This window comes from Amblyraja radiata, chromosome 22, assembly GCF_010909765.2.
Source record: "Amblyraja radiata isolate CabotCenter1 chromosome 22, sAmbRad1.1.pri, whole genome shotgun sequence".
Taxonomy (NCBI): domain Eukaryota; kingdom Metazoa; phylum Chordata; class Chondrichthyes; order Rajiformes; family Rajidae; genus Amblyraja; species Amblyraja radiata.
In genome coordinates, this window is record NC_045977.1 from 32,089,083 (window position 1) to 32,108,906 (window position 19,824).

Consider the following 19,824-nt stretch of genomic DNA (forward strand, 5'->3'; position numbering starts at 1 on the left):
TTAAAGTGATGCTCTTTGCATTTAATCAAATTTAGCATTTGTACAAGAAATAAAGCAAGCATCCAGGTTAAAGGCCCTGCTGACAGGCAAACTCTCTTTCTGACAGTTACCCAAATTAAAACTTTTTTTGTTTTTTTTTTACATAAAATACCTATTTTCATTTACATAACTCATTCTTTTGCTTACATTAAACTTTGTTTTTGTTTTTCTAGAACTGTACAACTTTGTTACAAGCCAACACACGTGTGTTTTTCTCCCCCTATGTGGAAACAAAAATTACTCTCAGTGAGAGTTCTTATGCAACAATATATTTAACATAGATTTGGGAACTTTCCAAAATGTGCAACCCTAATATTGGAAACGCTGAAGTTCGAAAAAGCGCATATGATACCATGATACTCCGGCTGCTTCTCATTTCAAAAGAATGTAGTTAAAAAAAATTAATATATTTTTTTTAAACAATTTGCTTTAACAGAGCTGTGCGAGTTAATTTGGGCTTTAAATAATAAAACAAAAGAGGGGAAAATAGGCTATACAACGTTACCCAATAACAAAGGTAGAATGAAACAGAGGCCATCTGGCTGCAACATAACAGCATTCTCCTGCCACTTTCACCCTCAAGGATAAATCCTTCCATTTTAAAGAGCGTTTTTTTTAAACTTCTTCTTTGAATCTGAATGTAAATGTTGAGTTGTCCCCTTTAGAAATGAGTAGTGCATATCTTGTCCTTCAGCCTTCAAGTTAGAGTCTACTTTTTTCTTTCTCCAATCAGTGGCGTCGCATTTTTACTTTTCGGACTGGGCTACCTGCTACTCCACCTTCACCACCCTCATCTTCTTCATCATCCGCACAATCGTGCGTTTTTCGCCAGTAATTTTCTGCGGCACTGTCACTCCTCCTGCGGTGTTTTGGTAAAATCACAGATCGTCGATTCTCCTCTTTGTCCATTTCTAAAATTCTAGGCCTTTGAAAAGGAAACAATGGGACTGCAGTTAATTTTTGTCACACAACACATCAATGCCAAGTGTTCAAAGAGCTAATACATTCAATCGTTATTTATTAGTTATTACAAGTTGACACGAGTTGAATTTAGTTTAGTGATACAGCATGAAAACAGGCCCTTCGGCCCACCGAGTCCGCACCGACCAACAATCCCAGCACGCCATCACTATCCTACACACTAGGGACAATTTACAATTGATACCAATCGACGTACAAATCTGTATGTCTTTGGAGTTTTGGAGGAGCACCCATGGAAAACCCATGCAGTCACAGGGAGAACATACAAACTGTACAGACAGTAACAGTAGTCTGAATCAAACCCGGGTGTGCGGCTGAAAGGCAGCAACTCTACCGCTGCACAACTTTGCCACCCTGGAGCGGTCTGTTTCCATGTTATATGACTAGGACTTTATGACCGCTCCTCAAACCACCAACAGGCGTGTCCTTTATTAAACCATACAGATTGGTGGGAACCTGGTGGCACTCTCCTAAAGCTTTATTCTTCAATAAATATATTAGATGGTCACATATTTTACTACACCCTGCAGAATGTCTAAGCTATAAATAACTGACAGTATTTCACAAGTAATTCTTCAAGTGCTTTAAAATATACCCAAGAATGTCCGGGGGATTAGTAATCTTTTACGAGTTCTCAATCTAGTTTGAATATCAGTAACATTCCACAATGCAAAGATACACCAAAATTCCTTTGCTACCACATGGATGTCAACCACACCAGCCACTTCCTTTTCTCTTCCCTACCTCTGGACGATATAGGACATTGTATCCAGATTTAAGAACTTAGTCCACTCTGCATTCAGACTCCTGAAAACCTCTTTCATACCCATTTCCCCAGAGGTGCTGCACAAACTCCTATCTCATTTTGATTATTCTGCCATTACAAGTTTTTTTTTGCACAAGAATCTATGCTTTGCACTCATTGTATTTATCTTTATTGTGTAGATCATTTACTGTGCGAGCTTCAAGCAAACAATAAATGTCATTGTGCCTGGGTGTATTTGACAATAAACTAGCTGAATCTAGGTTAACAACCAAGTACCATACAATTCCCCAGCTTGCCCCAACATGAAACACCCCCCCCCCCCAACCCTTCACAATCTCCCTTCCAACCTACCTGTGTGCAGCATCTGGATCAGCCTTTCGATGAGACCGTTTCTGTTTCAGTAATGCTTGATATCGGTCACTATTCAGCTGTCTGTTGGACACGTGTACCGGTAACACTGAGCTAGTTAATGATTTTGAATCCAAACGTGGTGCATCTGTCCTTGTTCTATTGGAGAAAAAAAGACATTATATAAGTCTAGTAAATCCTACCACTGAACACAAATGCATAGATACAGCTTACATACAATTATTGCCGATGCTGGTTTTTCAGCACATCCTTGTACTAATCACATGGGATCTTCGTAAGTAACTAGACAGACTGCGAATTAGTATAAATGAAAATTGGAAAAATATAATAAATACATAAAACCTGAACAGGTCAAATCTCAGGTGATTTATGCAGCTGTGTATAAGACAACATTACAGGCAATGTACGATACAGAAACTGAAAGAAACAAGAAAATAAACTGAATAAGGAGAAAGAAAAGGATATACAAGTTATTTGCTGCTGTCTCATGTCTAATTGCCTAGAGTCAAAAAAATAATCAATTTGCAACGTCATTGACCTGAATTGTTAATTTTGATGTTGTCTGCAATGACACCCAAATATTCTCAGGATTCTAGACACAAAATGCTGGGGTAACTCAGTGGGACGGGCAGCATCTGCCAGCATGAGTTCCAGCATCTGCAATGCGTGTAGATGTATATATATATATATAGCAAACACAATCTCGGCCATTTACTCTCCCTTTCCAAATAACTCCAGTGAACTCCACTCCCAGTCCAATGATTAGAGCAGATGGAATTAATTCTCCTAATCAGAAATGTTAACAACATTTATTGGCTTTCGAAGGTAGACATTCCTTTTCAGTATAGACACAAAATGCTGGAATGACTCAGCGCAACAGGCAGCATCTCTGGATAGATGGAATGAGTGACGTTCCGGGTCGAGAAGAGTCTCAACCCAAAACATCACCCATTCCTTCCAACCAAAGATGCTGCCTGTCCCCGCTAAGTCATTCCAACATTGTGTCTATCTACAGTGTAAACCAGCATCCGCAGTTCCTTCCTACACATTAATGTTCAGGTGTTACTTTTCTGTCCCTCCGTTCCAGAAGTGATAACTAGAAGTAAAATAAACACTTAACCACATGGAAGAAACAGATTAATATTAAAGCTGCTACATCAAAGAATGATCAATTCTTACTTTCGGAGTATGATAACTGCTCTTCGCTCCCTGATGTCTTGTGGTCGAATGCAATGAGTGATTTCATCTGCTGCATAATCACTAGAAAGAAAAATGTCAAGTCAGTGGATCCAACCATAATAATAAAAAATGGCTAAATTGGCACAGTAGGCAACACAGAATACTATGGTGCATATTGGTTAGCCCTGCGGATGAGCAGAATTTAATTATTACTAAATTAATTATGACTAATACATCAGCCAAAAAAAATAAAATCATAGCATTTTGTGGAGGCCACAAGTGAGCAGTTTTAGTGTAGTAAAAGCAAATAGCTGCTTCTCCATCAAAGGGTATAGGGGTAAAACAAATTATGAAAAGTTAAACAAATTTATTTTTATATCACATATTTGTCATAAATTAAAAAGTTGGAAGTGTACCACTGTGGCGAGCCCTGTATCACTTATTGCCATCACTTACAAACCAATTTCACATCCAATAATTTAGTTCTCAATAAAATAACAAATCAAGTGAATTCAAGCATATGAGAGGTACACCAACAAGCAAGACAATACTGATGCACAGTAGCGTCAGACCTCATGAAATTACAAGTACAATCAAAGGTGTAAAGTACTGGGAACATGAACAATTAAAATCTGGTTATTGGCAAACTGTGGAAGGGATAACTGGCTGTCAGGTGGTATATTTCAGTGGAGGAATAGCAGTGGAAAATAAATATCAGCAAGAAGTTTATCCAAATTAAAACGTCAGTTTTAATTTTCAAATACATAGGTTTCATTTATTTTTTATAACTATTGAACATCTCTGAATGTCGGGAAATCCAGAAGCATTCAGAGTCCTTGATAGGTTTGATAGCTGCCTAAATGAGGCAGTGCCAAATTTTGTTGTTCGGCTGAAATCTTTTGACGGTATTACATCCTCCAAGAGTCCACTGCCACACAAAGTCTCGCTACTCACGACAGGAACAGCATTTTAAGCAGATGAGCTCTGGCTAAACTGCAAACGGCCAGTACGTACTTTCCACTTGGCAGCATGTTTCAGTCCTATTACACTCCCACCATCAAGTGAGTCTGGAAACTGCTAGTGCTATCTAAATATAGAACTCAAATGCTGAACGGACTTTGCACCCTAACAGCAATTATTTCTCCTTATGTCCGCTGGACTGGAGGGCGGCAGCTTCGACCGCCCCGGGCCGCGGAGTTTGAACCGGCCCGTTTGCGGAGATCGGATTCAGCCTGCGGGACTTACCTACCATCCCCCGGCGGGGTCATAACATCGGAGGCTTGGATTGCCTCAGCGCAGAGGGAAAGCAAGGAGGGAAGAGACAATGACTTTGGGTCTTTAAACTGTGTTGAGTGTTTGTTATTTATTCTATGTTATGACTGCAGGCTAAACCATATTGTTTGTTTTGTTTTTGTTTTTGTCTTTTGTTCTTACCTTGTTTGGGATGTGTTTACCTTGTGTGGGACTAAAGATGGAAATTACCTACTGGCTACAATCTTGCATATTACATGCAAATGTTTATTAATATGCACTGTCCCTAATAAAATCAATTCAATTCAATTCAATGTATTTCATCAAAATGTCCCTTGGTTGAATTACTTAACTTTTTCCCTTATATTTCTTCACTCTGAAGAGACTTTATAGCAAAAGTCATCTTCAAATTCCTTGAGTACAATGATCAGAACACAATATTCAAGATCTAGCCATATCTATAAAAGGCTTATCATATCATTGCCTTCATACGCAATTCCTCAAATGACAAAACCACATTAGAAAGTTTTAAAAAAACAAATCTTTCTCAGCATGTCTTGCCACCTTCACAGAAATGTGATAATCTATAGCTCTCAGCGCTCTTCAGCATTTGTATAGCCAGCTGGTTTGCCAATGATCATCTTATCCCATTACAATTTCAAATTTTATATTCTTATACTAATATGTGCTTGAACTGTTATAGGTGTACAGTAGAGAGCATATTGACTGGTTGCATTACAGGCTGGCTTGTCAACTTGCCAGGAATGAAGGGTCAGTTTTCTGACTTCTATACCACCTTGGTTCCCTTGATGGTGGGAGTGAAATGAGGGCATGGCCAGAGTAGTGTGGGTCCTTGATGATGCTGGCTGCCTTTGAGGCAGCACCTTCTGTAGATCTCTTCGATGGCAGGGAGATCAGTACCTGTGATTGACTGAGCTATGTCCACCAATTCACAGCAAAAGTGTCTTGATTGCACTGTGTCTCACAAAATTGATTGATTTGTACAAACTGTATTGATTGCACTAAAGACTTTGTTTTTCTTTTTTCTTTTTAAACTAATAATTAAATAAATAAATCTAATTTAGTTTATCATGTAATCTATTGAGTTCTGTGCTTTCAGGCTGGTTACACTGCTGAGAATAATAATTTTATTGTTCCATTGTTGGTATATAGAACAATTAAAACACTCTTAACTCTCAACTCTGAGCAATGATGACAGAAGCAGGTTAAAATAAAATCCTCACTTACATTTTAAATTAGAAAATGAACCAGTATCAACTGTCATAAGCAGAAGAATTCTAAACTCCAACTATCACCCCTTCAATTCCTACAGATATTTGCTGCAATTCTATTTCAAGCATTTCCATGCACATAATATGAACGGTCAAAATGAACTGTAAAACATCTCTACAAGAAATAATCCAAAATAGAAATGTAAACAAGTCCACCTCAGCTAAAAAGATTAATACCAAAGATCCACCACGTGTACAATCCTTGCTATAGTACTGAACTATGTGTAGGATATTTAAATTGCACTGAACAGATTGCAAATTGAAAACATAATTCTTTATATGTTGGTTGATAACATCTTAAGGAATTATACTTTATGACAGCATAAATCAGAGATCACGAAAAGAAAATCTGATTTGCACTCAAATGAACACAGCCCAAAGTTGCCACTGATAAAACACACTTTCAGCCAGCAAGTTCACATCTGATAAAATCTCCAATCTGCTCTACCAAAACTGCATTAAAAGGCTGGGGGAGGATAATAACCAGGATAAAAATATAAAAAGAAAAAATATTGTACTTTGATACATTTGAAATTCTGACATTCTATGAGGGAAGTGGATGGGATGATTGCTGGACATAAACCTATGTAGCAGTCTACATGATCTCAGAAACTTGCTTAAAGTGCTTTGGGGGCAATGAAGCACTTAGAGGTGGTTAACTTTTGAAACACATGGAAGCAATTGTATTGATTCCTAGGCTAAATTAGCTTGGAGGTCTATAGGATCAGTAAGCTATTAAATCATTTGACCTCACATTGCCATTCAATGAGATAATGGCCGATTTATGACCAAACTTCATATATCTGCTTATCCAGATAAACCCCAATATATCAGGTTAAAATAAAATCCTCACTTATATTTTAAATTAGAAACTGAACCAGTATCAACTGTCATAAGCAGAAGAATTCTAAACTCCAACTATCACCCCTTCAATGCAGGTTTTCCCCAACTTCACCTTTGAGACACCCAGCACTGTACCTAGATTCCTAATCATCTTCCTTGGGTCCCACAACATACTGAAAATATCAAAAATCTTGTACATTATGTACTATATTCTTTAGAATGCAACAATAATACCCATAAAATCTCCTCCCATTCATACCAGCAATCTAGGTAAATTTAGACTCCCGATTAGCAGTCATATTTCCTTCAGATGCAGTGATACACTAATCAGAAAATAGTGCATCTGTTTTGGTCCAAAAAGGTTTTTGTAAATCCTCTGGATAGAAGAGACCAGGTTAGCCCAAGTTTCTTTCGACCTCCACAACTTCCATGGTTTCCAATGAAATTAATTCACTTCACTATCCCAAAATGCATTTGCCACAAATGCATATGATTGATGTTTATGATTTAACATTTTCATTTTGTTTTATAGGTAAACAAAGCTATCTGGCTTATGCCTATTAACAAAATGGTTAATAAATACGCTGAATTGAGGCAATAATACAGATCATTTGAGAGCAAAAAAAAAAAAACTGCTGTAGAAACTCAGTGACATTTGCCGTCTTGGTGGCCAAGCAGCATCTTGGAGACAGATGGAGACTTGATGATATAGCCAATATGAAGAGTGGTGAGGAAGAAGCCAGTTGGCCATAGGTGGAACTGGAGAGGTGGTGAATGTTGGGCAGAAAGGGGCGTGGTGGAGTCAGAGATTGGAAGATAAGTTGAGGCAACAAAAGGGCTGCAGACTCGAGAATCTGATAAATGAGCAAGGTGCTAAGAGGAACCACAAGAGTGGGATGATTGAATCACTGCGAGAGATACGAGACCCACTGGGGAACGCAGGTTTGTAAAGGAGGACAAAATGAGTGAATCAGAAGACAAAAAAAGGAACACAGTACTGTTTACCCCAAATTGGAAAATTCAATGTTTGTACCATTGGGTTGTACACTACCCAGGCAGTATATGAGGCAGCATTCTTCTAATTTGTGTTGGGCCTCATCCTGGTAACGGAAAAGGCCAAGGATAATCAGATCAGCGTGGAAAGGGGTAGAGTAGTTGAAATTGCATGCCACTAGAAATTCGAGATGGCCGTTATGGACAGAGTGCATGTACTTGGCAAAACATTCATGGGGTCTTTCTTGGAAGTAGAAAAGGGCCACATTGCCAGCACCAAGTACAATACACTAGACTGGATGAGCTGCACATGAATCTCTGCCTCGCATGGTTGGGGGTGTTAGGACCCTGGATGAAAACATGATAGGGATAGGCGCTCTTATAACACTGTTCATTAAACTAGATCCAAATGCAATATGGTCCAGCCCTTTTGCGGCCCAATGTGGCCTACCCCTTTTGTTGTGGGACCCAGGTCACTCGGGTTCCTGATGTGATGGCATTAAGTACACATTACTCAGGCATAAATGAATTGAACAAATTACTAGACCACCTATCCAGATTTTCACGAACCAAATTCTTAACTTTACATCATTTACAATAAGAACTTTGAACTACTTTTTGGTCTGTTGAATTAGCACAGAAATGTCAAGGAATGGCATGCAATCACTGGGACAGAATTTGTTTTCCTTTTGCATGTTATGCATCAGAGACCAGGGAAAAACTAAACCCTTAAAAAAAGTCCAAATTATGTTAAGTGCTGTAACCTTAATAGGATATAACTGCATGATACAAGTCCGTTTTGCCCTCTGGTGTTAACCAACTGGAACCGACACAGATTTGGTGAACTACAAAGCTCTTCCCATCGCACGTCTGAAAATATTGCAGTCAAATCTAAACCCATCTAAAAAAAGTTACATGATCATCCACGTGTTTTGTGGAGCTCAAACAAGTTCAAGATATTTCCTAAAATAATAGAATAATATATCAGCAAATGTGAATTTCCATATTCAAAGTTAAACATTGTTAAAGCTGCATCATATCACCTAAATTTTGAATTAAAATATCAATCTTGGATGAAAGAGTACTCGCCTATCAGATGTGCTATCTTTCAGGTGAGACATTAAATGGAGCTACTGCTCATGTATAATTGTATTTTAGAAGACCTGTGGACCTAACAGCAAAGCAGTTCTTCTGATGACCAAGTCAACATTCCTTCCCTAACCATCACAGCAGATTAACTGTTTATCCATCTATGTTTTATTCATTAAGTGTTGCCGACCAGGTCATGATGTAATGTATGGCCAATCGTTCTCTACATGGTGGAGACAAGCAGTTTATTTGGAATCGCAATGTGTAGCAAGGGTACCATATGATGATGCCCAGCAAGGACTTCCAGTGCTTAAAATGTGATATGAAGCAGGAAAGGCACAGTGTGCACCATAGAGGTGGCAATGAAACACATGACGTTGGAGTAACTCAGCATGTAGAAAGGTGGAAGGGGAGCAGAGAGTGGGGGAAAGATGGGCAGGATAGTGGGGAAAATGGGTATGCACCAGGGTGGAGATATTACGTAAAATTAGAGAATTCAATGTTGATGCCATTTGGTTTGTAAGCTACAAAGGCCTGTGGCCTCATTTCTGGCAATGGAGGAGTCCCAGGATATAAAGAACAGCATGGGAATGTGAAAGGGAGTTGGAATAGTTAGCAAATGGGAGATCCAGCAGGCCTTAGCAGTCAGAGAGCAAGTGTTCCTCGAAACAGTCACCTAGTCTATGCTTGGTCTTACCAATGTAAACCACATGCCAATCAAACCTCTCGCCATCGTGTGGCTTATTCAAGTGTCTGTCCAAATGTCTTAAACATTATAATTTTATCCAATTCCACTACCACATCTGGCATTATATTCCAAGTCACCAACCACTCATTTGCTGCCATAAGGTACCATTCCTAAATATGTTATCGACAACAGTGTTTACAAATAAATCCCAAGATTCCCTTTAAATTTCCTACCTGTTACCATACAACTATGCCATTTTGTTTTTGATTCCTCCGTCTTGGGAAAAATATACTGACTATTTAACCCACCTTTGTGATTCATGATCTCATAATCTTCCACTGGATTACTCCTTAGCCTCCTTCATTCCATGGAAAACAGACCCAGCCTATATACAATATTTTCCTGTAACTAGTCTTCTAATCCAGGTAACATCATGGTAAATCTCCACTCCACTCCCTCTAGAGCAATTACATCCTACAGTGCAGCAATCATAACTACACAATACCTCATATGCCAAACAGCATTTTATGAAGTTGTAACATAACGTCGATATTTTTTCTTCTTTATCCCAGCCTATGAAGACAAGCATTCCGTATACTGCTTCACCACCCTATCTACCCATCTTTCTATTATCAGGGAACTGTGGATTTGCAAGGAACCTCTGTTCATTAGCATTCCGAAGTGCCCTACCATTTAGTGTATGTCTTATTCATATTTGACTTTCCAAAATACACCACCTCGCACTCATCAACATTAAATTCCATCTGTCAATGCTATGTGCAACCTCCCACATGATATTTATCCCACTGTAGCCTCAGACAACCTTCCTTGCTATCAAACACCACCATCTTTTTTTTTTTTAAACATTTAATTTGGGTTACCTCTTTTGTCACACCTTAGAACAGTACAACACAGAAACAGGCCTTTTAGCCCATAATATCTGTGCCAAATATGATGCCAGATTAAAGCACAATCATATCCTTCCAATCCCTCCATATTCATGTCCTATCTGAAAGCCTGAAATACATTGCTAACAAACCCGCTTCTACCACTAACAGCACAATTCCAGGCAGCTATTGAGTTAAAAAAAATAAATCAAAATGTCCTTCTCTTACATTAAAGCTATGCCCTTTGGTATTTCACGTTTCCAGCCTGGAGAAAATATTCTGACTGTCCACTCTATTTATGCCTCTTGTAATTTTATAAACATTTACGCCCTAATTTTCCAGAGGCAACAGTCCCAAGTTTGTCCAACCTCTCCTTATAACTAATACCCTCTAATCCAGTCAGCATCCTGTGCTCTTTCCTTCTGTGCTCTTTCCACATCCTATCTGTAACGGGCGACCAGAAATGCACACAATGCTCCAAATGTGGCCAAACCAAAATGTTATAAGCCTGCAACATGACATTTTGACTGTTTTACTCGATGCCCTGACCACAAGAAAACTATATGCCTTCTTTGCAGCTCTATCTACTAATGTTGCTACTTTCAGAGAGCGATGAACCTAACCCCAAGATCCTTTTGCACATCAATGCTGTTAAGGGTCCTGCTAATAATTGAAATTAAAATCTATTTAAAATAATTAAAATCTAGTCATTTTCCCTTGCATTCGGCCTCCCGAAATGTAACACCGCATACTAGCCTGATCAAGCTCCAGCTGCCATTTCTCCACTGTAACTGATCTATATCCTGTTGTACCCTTTGACAGCCCTTTTTACTGTCCTCAACTCCACCAATGTTTTAGTCATCTCTCAACATATTTACCAACCTATCCACATCTCCATTTGTTATTATATGTAACAGAAATATAGGCCTCAGCACTGATTCATGAGGAACATCACAGGACACTGGCATCCAGACAGAATAACACCCTTCCACCACTATCCTGTTTGTATGGGTAAGGCAGTTCCAAATCCAAATTATCTAGTCAATTTATCCAATTATCTTGGATCCCATGCATCTTAATCTTCTGGAACATCCCCCTCATGAAGGGCTTTATCTGACTTGGTGCTCATGATAAAATGATTTGATAGGAGTAAAAATTCCAGATTTAAACACGACAGAAATATCACAAAACTCAGTGATATTTACCACAGCATAATTACTACAGGATAGTAATTAGGAACTATTCCAAAAGGAGTCTTCACAGCAATGTAGCAATATGTAGACTTTTTTTTAAAAATTTAAATGTAAAGCAAATATGGAGAAAGGTAGAAAAACTCAACAGGACATGTCACATTGTAGGAAGAGTCACATCTCAGGAACTGGGGTGCATCGGGCCTGATAGGTTTTGCCATTTCTCGTGATAACTCCTATAGAATACAGTATACAACTGCTGGACACAATCCTAGATAATACTAGGTCATATTATATTCGCAAAAATGTCAAACTGATTAAAAGAGCATGACTTCAGTTTTGAATTGCACAATGGTGCAGATTTGTTAAATAATCACTTAAAGTAATGGAATGGTTGAATGCTTCTTTCCACTAAAATTAGTGTCTCTGCCTAGTCACACATTTCAACTAGGCAACAACTAAGCAGAGCACAGCTGGGGGTCTAGTAAATCTTGTTTTGTTCAGTCTCGGCATGTTAAAATCTTTAAGTGCTACTGGTGCTCTTTTAACCCTGCAGCCACCGTGCTAATTTGTATTCTGTGTCACAGGAAAACAAACGTACATTGGAAATGCATATTTCACATATAATCTTATAAAGAAGCGGAAATCCAAGAATCATTGTCCCAAAAAGATAATAATCCAAGTCATCTGTGTTAAAATATCCCAATTTTTGTTTGAAAGCCACAAAAAGAGTCTGCTTTGAACATTTTCCCACAGAATGCTGCTTTGTGGTAGGCATGTGTAACTTAAACTTTAAGCACAGGGATTTCACCTTATAACAAAATTAGTTCAAAGTCACTGCTCTCCAATAGAACTCTACATCCAGGGGCTGGAAGAAAAGATATAATTCTACAACAGGAAAAAAGGTGGTTTGAAAGGGTGCTGGGGGATTTGAAAGTCCTGAAAACTGTCAGCTAGGAGATCACTGTGCAAGAAAAATAATCAAGAGTTACAAATAGTAAGATACAAGTCTGACTCTATTTTACCAACAATTTAGAAGGCAAAATTGGCAAATAGATAAAAATCTGACTTCAAACCGTTTTAACAATTAAACCCGATTCATTTGAAAAATGTTAACTTTACTCCTTGTTTCTTCTTAGCTACATTCATTACTCAGGATAATACTGCAATGCTAAAACAAACGCGCAAAAAAACGCTTTGCAGAGATTGTACGTGACTGTAACCTGTAAGGTTTGTACACAGAAAACGTAATATATCACAAACAGTAGAAGCTTAGATTCTGCCCAACATCTTAAATATATTTACCAAATGGCATGTTTTAAATACATGTAAAAAAAACTTTGTTTGAACTGCTGCTTGTCAAGCAGAATGCAAGATCATTGCAGAATGCTGCCAGTCACCTTCACTGACCAACACCAAACCAAGAGTTTAAAAAGTAAACTTTCAAAACCGTGACTTGAGTTATCAATAATTTCACTCTTACTAACTAGATTTCAATTAAATAGACCATTAATCATCAAAAGAAAAATGACAGTTTACAAACTTCATCCTCTTTACCCGTAAAGCCCTTTTCAAAGATACACAAAATGCTGGAGTAACTCAGAAAGCAGCATCTCTGGAGAGAAGTTGACGTTTCGGGTCGAGACCCTTCTTCAGACTGAAGAAAACCCTTTTCAAATGTGGGCAGCATTTGGACAATGACTGTCAGTTGCATATACAATCACAGGATGCTAATCCTGCACTCACCTGCATCACTTTTATTCATGCTTAATTATAACTAATGAGCTAAAACCATCTAACTAAGAACAGGATTAAATCAGATTGTTCTTATCTGAATAGTTAATGATCATACTGGTCAGGCACTTATCTACTTTTTGGAAACTAAATGATCCGATAATTATAGTGCAGCAAGGAGAGTATGGAGTGTAAAAAAACACTACCCACTGGACAAAAAGAACACCCAATAAAATCTGTTTTACTTTAAAGATGTGAAGAATAATTGACCAAAACATTTAATTAACTTTCAGAGCAAGAAATAATACAATGCAGAAAGCTACCGTTATGAACTCAAAGTCATCCGTATCCATTTTCAGTGACACCAAACCATGACAGTTTTCTTAAATCTTGGTAGAGATGGGAATACTGTGTTTAGTGTCTGGAATGACCAGAGAGAAACAGTACTATCGATGTGCAGAAGCAGAGAACAGACTTGCTTGGCATATCAGTGAACTATATTCTGCTACGACTTACTGAAATGGCTTGCTAACGTTTAATACACCAAACTATCTTGCACCCAATTACCAATGAACCCCTATTGATTCTGAAATACTGCACCCCTAACCAACTCTCTTATAAATGTGTAGGAAGGAAATGCAGATGCTGGTTTAAACCGTAGACACAAAAAGCTGGAGTAACTCAGTGTGTCAGACGGCATCTCTGGAGAAAAGGAATAGGTGACGTTTTGGGTCGAGCCCCTTCTTCACACATCTGATGGGTCTCAACCCTAAACATCACCTATGGTTTTCTCCAGAGATGCTGTCTGACCTGCTGAGTTACTCTAGCTTTTTGTGTCTATCTTCTCTTATAAGTGCCAAACCTTTCGGCGATTCCTGCTCCCCCCCTCCACAATTATTAATAAATCATTAGATCCCCTTTCACCATTATAGACCACCAAGAACTATCCTTTATAAATACTGACACTCCAAATAACTTTGGGACATTTCAATCCACTCACAAAAATGATCGTCAAGGATAAGCATTTAAATAATTTTCCATGAGCATATCATAAATATTACATTAGGCAGTCAGTAAATAGAAATCATAGAGATGCTTTATTCGAAAGCTTGATAAACTCAGATCCCATTTCAAAATTTGAGATTAATTGTAAATTTAAAAAAAATAAAACCGCATTTGGCTAGAAAAACAATAAAATAATAGTACATGTCCTGGAATTTCTTACCAGATTCTTGTTCAAATGTGCTTTGCACCAAAGGAATGAAGCTGTTCCCCAAATGGCAGTACATTATATTTTGATTAACTTTTTGTACTTATTTATTCACCCTTGATCGCATTACTAGCTTATTTGTTCTTGCTTTTTTACAAGATAGTTTCTGACAGACTCTATTATCAGCTTGAAATATTTCCCAATTTGTTTTATTTTTGTCATAATCCACCTCCTTTTCCAAACCAGTCCACACTTAATTTCATTTCATTTTTATTTCTCATAGATTACTCTATTTTGTCCATCACAACCGTTACAAATTATTAGTGTGATTATTATTGCTTAAAAATCACTCAGCACTTTCAAGACTGACCAGTATTGGTATTTTTCTCTGCACCATATCCAAGGGTGTTTTCTCAATTTTACTGTGGGACTCCTGAAATACTAGAGAACTGGTTAATGGCTATGTGAAAGATCCTAGAATAGATACCGGCTTGAAATAAATCACCATGTGACTAGGGGTAGCAGCTGGTTCCTTTAATCAAAGATTTCCTATCTAGAAAACTCCCATTTAAATCAAGACCATTCTAGAAATAGTGAAAAGCAGCTTTGGAATAAAAAGTAAATCAGAATTCAGTTGTACATGCAAATTACATTAAGACTCCTTCCACCTAGAAACCCCTGCCAACCTCTCCTAATTCAAATATTTAGCAATTTCCATTGCTTTGCTAGTTTAAAATTTTAATCAACCCAGGATTTGAGTTATATTTCTATTATCTAGATTGAAGAATGTGTAACAGGCATAGATCACAAATACAAACATTACTCCTTAGAACAAACATTAATCCCTAGAACAGAAAGCTCCATCCCCACCCCTCCCTTCCACCTTCCCCCACTCTCTCCTACCCTCAACCCCACCCTCCCTCTCCTACCCTCAACCCCACCCTCCCTCTCCTCCCCCACCCCTCCCTGACTGCCCGTCCGCCCCTCCCCACCTCCCTCTCTAGACATCAGTGGATAGGACAGTTATGGGGTCAAAGGACCAAATGATTAATATCATATCCGTGAATCATAAATGCGTCTTGAAATAAATTTTACTCAGATGCAAACTAAGGAATGGTATATAAAAATCAGGACGTTTTTTGGCTAATAATAAAATGTCCTGATTTTGTCAAATGAACAGCTGACAATTATACCATTCCTTAGCTTGCATCTGAGTAAAATTTATTTCAAGACGCATTTATGATTCACGGATATTTAAATGGTGAATGTAGCTTCAGAAGCGTGTTCATTTTGCATGTTAAAACCCACCCGAGAACCATGGGCGATTTTGCAATTTTACTGAAGGATTTCTAACTTTTAATACTTTTCATCTAACAAATGAATAAAGATAACAAAGCCAATAATGCCACTTTTGATGAAATGCAGCGAGCAAACGCGATAATTCCCGATATTTTGGATCTTTAAATCTCCACGAAAAATGTCCGCTATCAACTTCCGCTTATTTTGCCCCTTCAGCTCCCTCTTGTATTTACCTTAGTTTCTATCTTTTTTTTTAACTGTAAATTTAGGTAGCTGTGCCTCACGGTCACCCCGACTGGGACAGTAAATTGCAGCTCAAAACCTGGCCGTTTTCGATGTTTTTAACGGGTGTGAAAGTGCGTGTTTTCCCATTCACTAACATGTACCGGAAGTGACGCTTGTCCCCGAGTTAAAATTTTCGGTCACGTGGGTGCGGATCTACGCTCCAGTGACCTTTCGTGAAATCACCCTATACTCCTAGTTAGTCGAAAAGCTGCTCAAGATCTGGACGGAAACTGAGAATGCATGTGGTTCCTCTCTCCACACTTTCGATCTCCCATAACACCGAGCTATTTAAGAGTTGCAAGGGTATCATGCGCACCACACAAATTACCTTTCATCATGTATGCTCTGCAGATGATAAACATGGATGATCTCCAGCCAAGACACGCCTTCAGCTACCAAGCTTATATGTGGTTCAGTGCATTGATCAAAAAATCAAAACCATTCTTCCCTATTCATTGCAGAACAGAATGCATCTGGTCAACCAGAATTACTCAAGTGAATTTAAACCAGGACATCCTCCGGACAATTACATCTACCAGTAAAGCGATTGTGTACTTGAATCTGGGAGATGCTATTATTGTTGACCACCCCTCCCCCTCCAGAAACCATTCAAAGGTCCTGCTAACTATTCTATTCAATTGTGACTGCACCACAGCATGCCCATGTTGCATTGCTATACTCAACACACAAGAATTGAAATCATTGAAAAGATAACAAAGGTTTGGCAGATATTATAACAGTTAGACCACTGCCTGTTTAATACATCAATTTGGATGGTGGGCATGGGTGCAAAATAAATTTCAGGACTTGGAGTCATACAGCAAGTCACAAAAAGGTCACCCCTCATGTTCATAACATCTTTCCCCTCTCACCTTAAACCTGTGTCCTCTGGTTCTTGATTACCCAACTCTGGGTTAAAGACTGTGCATTCACCCTATTAATTCCCCTCATGAATTTATACACCTTCAAAAGATCACCCTCAGCTTCCTGCGCAGCAAGAATAAAGTTTGCAAAGTCCTTATAAAGTACGGTCATGCTAAAGAAAATATTTAAAAAGTGCCAGCTTAATTTACTGCAGTATTTAAGCCAGAGAATACTCTGTTGCTTTCAATCCTATTATTTGTAATTCGTACTGTACTAACAAACCATTTTCAAGACAAGAGGATTTGCATTGAAAAATAATTGTAGTGTTCTCTGTTTGGATAAGGGTATTCTAGAATAAGTGAGACCATATGCTAGACCCCATCTCACAGCATAAAACAAAATACAAGCATGCAAGATGCATAATTAAAAAAAACATTTCCAATTCATACATACTGTCAAGTGCCCAAACGTCAAAATGTTTGTTGAAAATCCGTAGCAGCAAATGAAGTATCCATTTCAATACCCAAACATTTTAACAAATAGCAATTAAACAAAATGTAAAGTTGATGAAGATAAATATATAAAAGTTTAGGATAGAACTGCAGATGCTGGATTAAATCAAAGATAAACACAAAATGCTGGAGTAACTCAGCAACATCTCAGGAGAGAATGAATGGGTGACGCTTCAGGTCGATACCCTTCTTCAGACGGATTGTCAATTCAGACTGATTCAGTCTGAAGAAGGGTCTCGACCCGAAACGTCACCCACTCCTTCGCTCCAGATATGCTGCCCGCCCTGCTGAGTTATTCCAGCATTTTGTTTCTATCTTCTACATAAAGGTATAGGTTTACAGCAAGTATCTAACAGGAAGATACTGATTAACAATGACACAAAACAGAGAATATGTAACTTATACATGAATGAAAGACCAAACACCAAGAAATGAGGCAAGAGCGACTGTGCTTAAGATCACATCAGCACTTGACTAAGTGTAGCATAAAAGAGCCCTGGCACAACTGAAATCAATTACATTATAACAATGGTTGGAGTCATATCCTGTACAAAAGAGTGCAGAGGGCCTAGATTGTTGTGGTAAATCGACCTAACATCTGGATATCCCTGCAGGAGTTCCTGAGCAGGAGTTCCTGAGCATAATGTCCTCGGCCCGACAATTTGATTTGACTATGTTCTTCCTTCCACCATAAGGTCCAAAAGTTACAGCTCCTCAAAAAAATGGAGCCGTCCATGCCTACATACAGTGACATCAAGACAACAGCCATGTTTGAGTTGCAAAGTAACATTCTGGTCACACAAGTATCAGGTAATGACCACTTCTCTAGACGGGTTCAGCCCCAACACTACTCAAGGAGCTCAACACCATCCAGGATAGATTGAGATACTAATGGAATTAAGGATGACTACTACTCCCAGTCTGAAACAGGGTTCCAACCCTAAATGCCGCTTCGTGCTTTCTTCAGAGATGCTGCCTGACCTGCTGAGTTAATCCATCATTTCGTGACTATGACCGACATAAACCAGCATCTGCAGTTCCTTGCTACACAATGGAATCAGGGAAATTGGGCCAATGCAGAAAAGTGGCACTGAGATACTAGATCAGCTGATCTTATTGAATGACAGGGCAGACATGAGGGGCCAGAGCCTGCTGCTTGACTGGAATATTTTCCATTCTTCTGGATAACCAACCCCTCCACCACAAAAGCACCATGTATCAAAGCACCACAAAGTATCCCATCTGCTGCAGCTATTTGCTTCAGCACCCCTCACCACAACAGTCCAACCTGTAAACTCTATCACCAAGGACAAGAGCAGCAAGTGCAGTGGAGTACCATTATTTGCAGATGCCCCAAGGTGTAAATCCTGGAACTCTCAACCTAGCAGCACATTGGAAGAATCTTCACAAGAAAAAGTGCTGTGACTCATGGCAGTTCACCGCCATCATTTCAAGGGCAATTATGGATGGTAATTCCGAAAAATGTATTTTTAAAATGATTGAGAGAAACTAAGGTGTGCACAGATTATTTCCCGTTCTTGCAGCTTTTGTCCCCCCCACCTCCTAGTTTGAGAAATATAGGTAACTTATGGACAGCCTTTGTCAACTAGCTAATCAAACCACTCTAACTGCTAACATTCCTTTCCCATAAAACTAGTGCTTATCTTTACCTTTCTCCATACTATCTCAAATCTTTACCTAGCAGGCAAAAATCTATTTTACTTTTACATTTTGGGGGGAAAAAAGTACTTTCCTACCTAGTTATATCACCTGATTTCAAATGAGTCAGAAATATATTTTATCTTACCGATTTCTTTTAAAATCCAAATTTTCATAATAACATCATCCTGTAATTATCAACATTCCAGCAAATGCAGCTGTAGTTATGCATTGCTTCTCATGCTGACAACCTGTTAAACTTGTATTAATTCTAATGATATCGTGACATTCGATAGCGCAGAAATTCCGATGATCCGGCAACTGGCGTGCTCATTAGTCCAGAATGTGAGCAAGAGGGAGGCCAGAGTGAAAGCAAAGCCTGGGATCGAGAGTGCGGCCAGGGCAGGGATCTGGATTGTAGGTTGAATGTGCATTCAGAGCAAAGATCTGAATTATGGGAAGGTTGGTGCTAGAGTAGGTTCGCAGCCAAAGCCTGGAGTGTTTGTATATTTCCTGCTCACTTTAAACTCACCAGGTTCCCAAGAACATTTATCACGTGTAATTTGCAGAAAGGTGAAATCAGTGTTAGGCTATCACAGGAATAACATTTAATATTCCAGAAAATCTACCGGTCCAGCAATGTCAGATTATTGGTGTATTACTATATATTCTTTCCAAGCAACACAAACCAGCG

At 38.6% G+C, this 19,824-nt stretch overlaps 1 protein-coding gene across 1 annotated transcript in view; it reads right to left on the reverse strand.

Annotated features, from left to right (window-relative positions):
- Nucleotides 1–19,824, reverse strand: part of alkbh5 (alkB homolog 5, RNA demethylase) — a 22,805-nt gene continuing 2,981 nt past the window's right edge. Inside the window, exons 2-4 of the mRNA XM_033040945.1 lie at nt 3,335–3,415; nt 2,138–2,293; nt 1–964 (exon numbers count right to left, since the gene is read on the reverse strand). Coding sequence (XP_032896836.1) covers nt 769–964; nt 2,138–2,293; nt 3,335–3,415 — 433 coding nt within the window. The 3' untranslated portion in view covers nt 1–768. The remainder of the gene's footprint in view (nt 965–2,137; nt 2,294–3,334; nt 3,416–19,824) is intronic.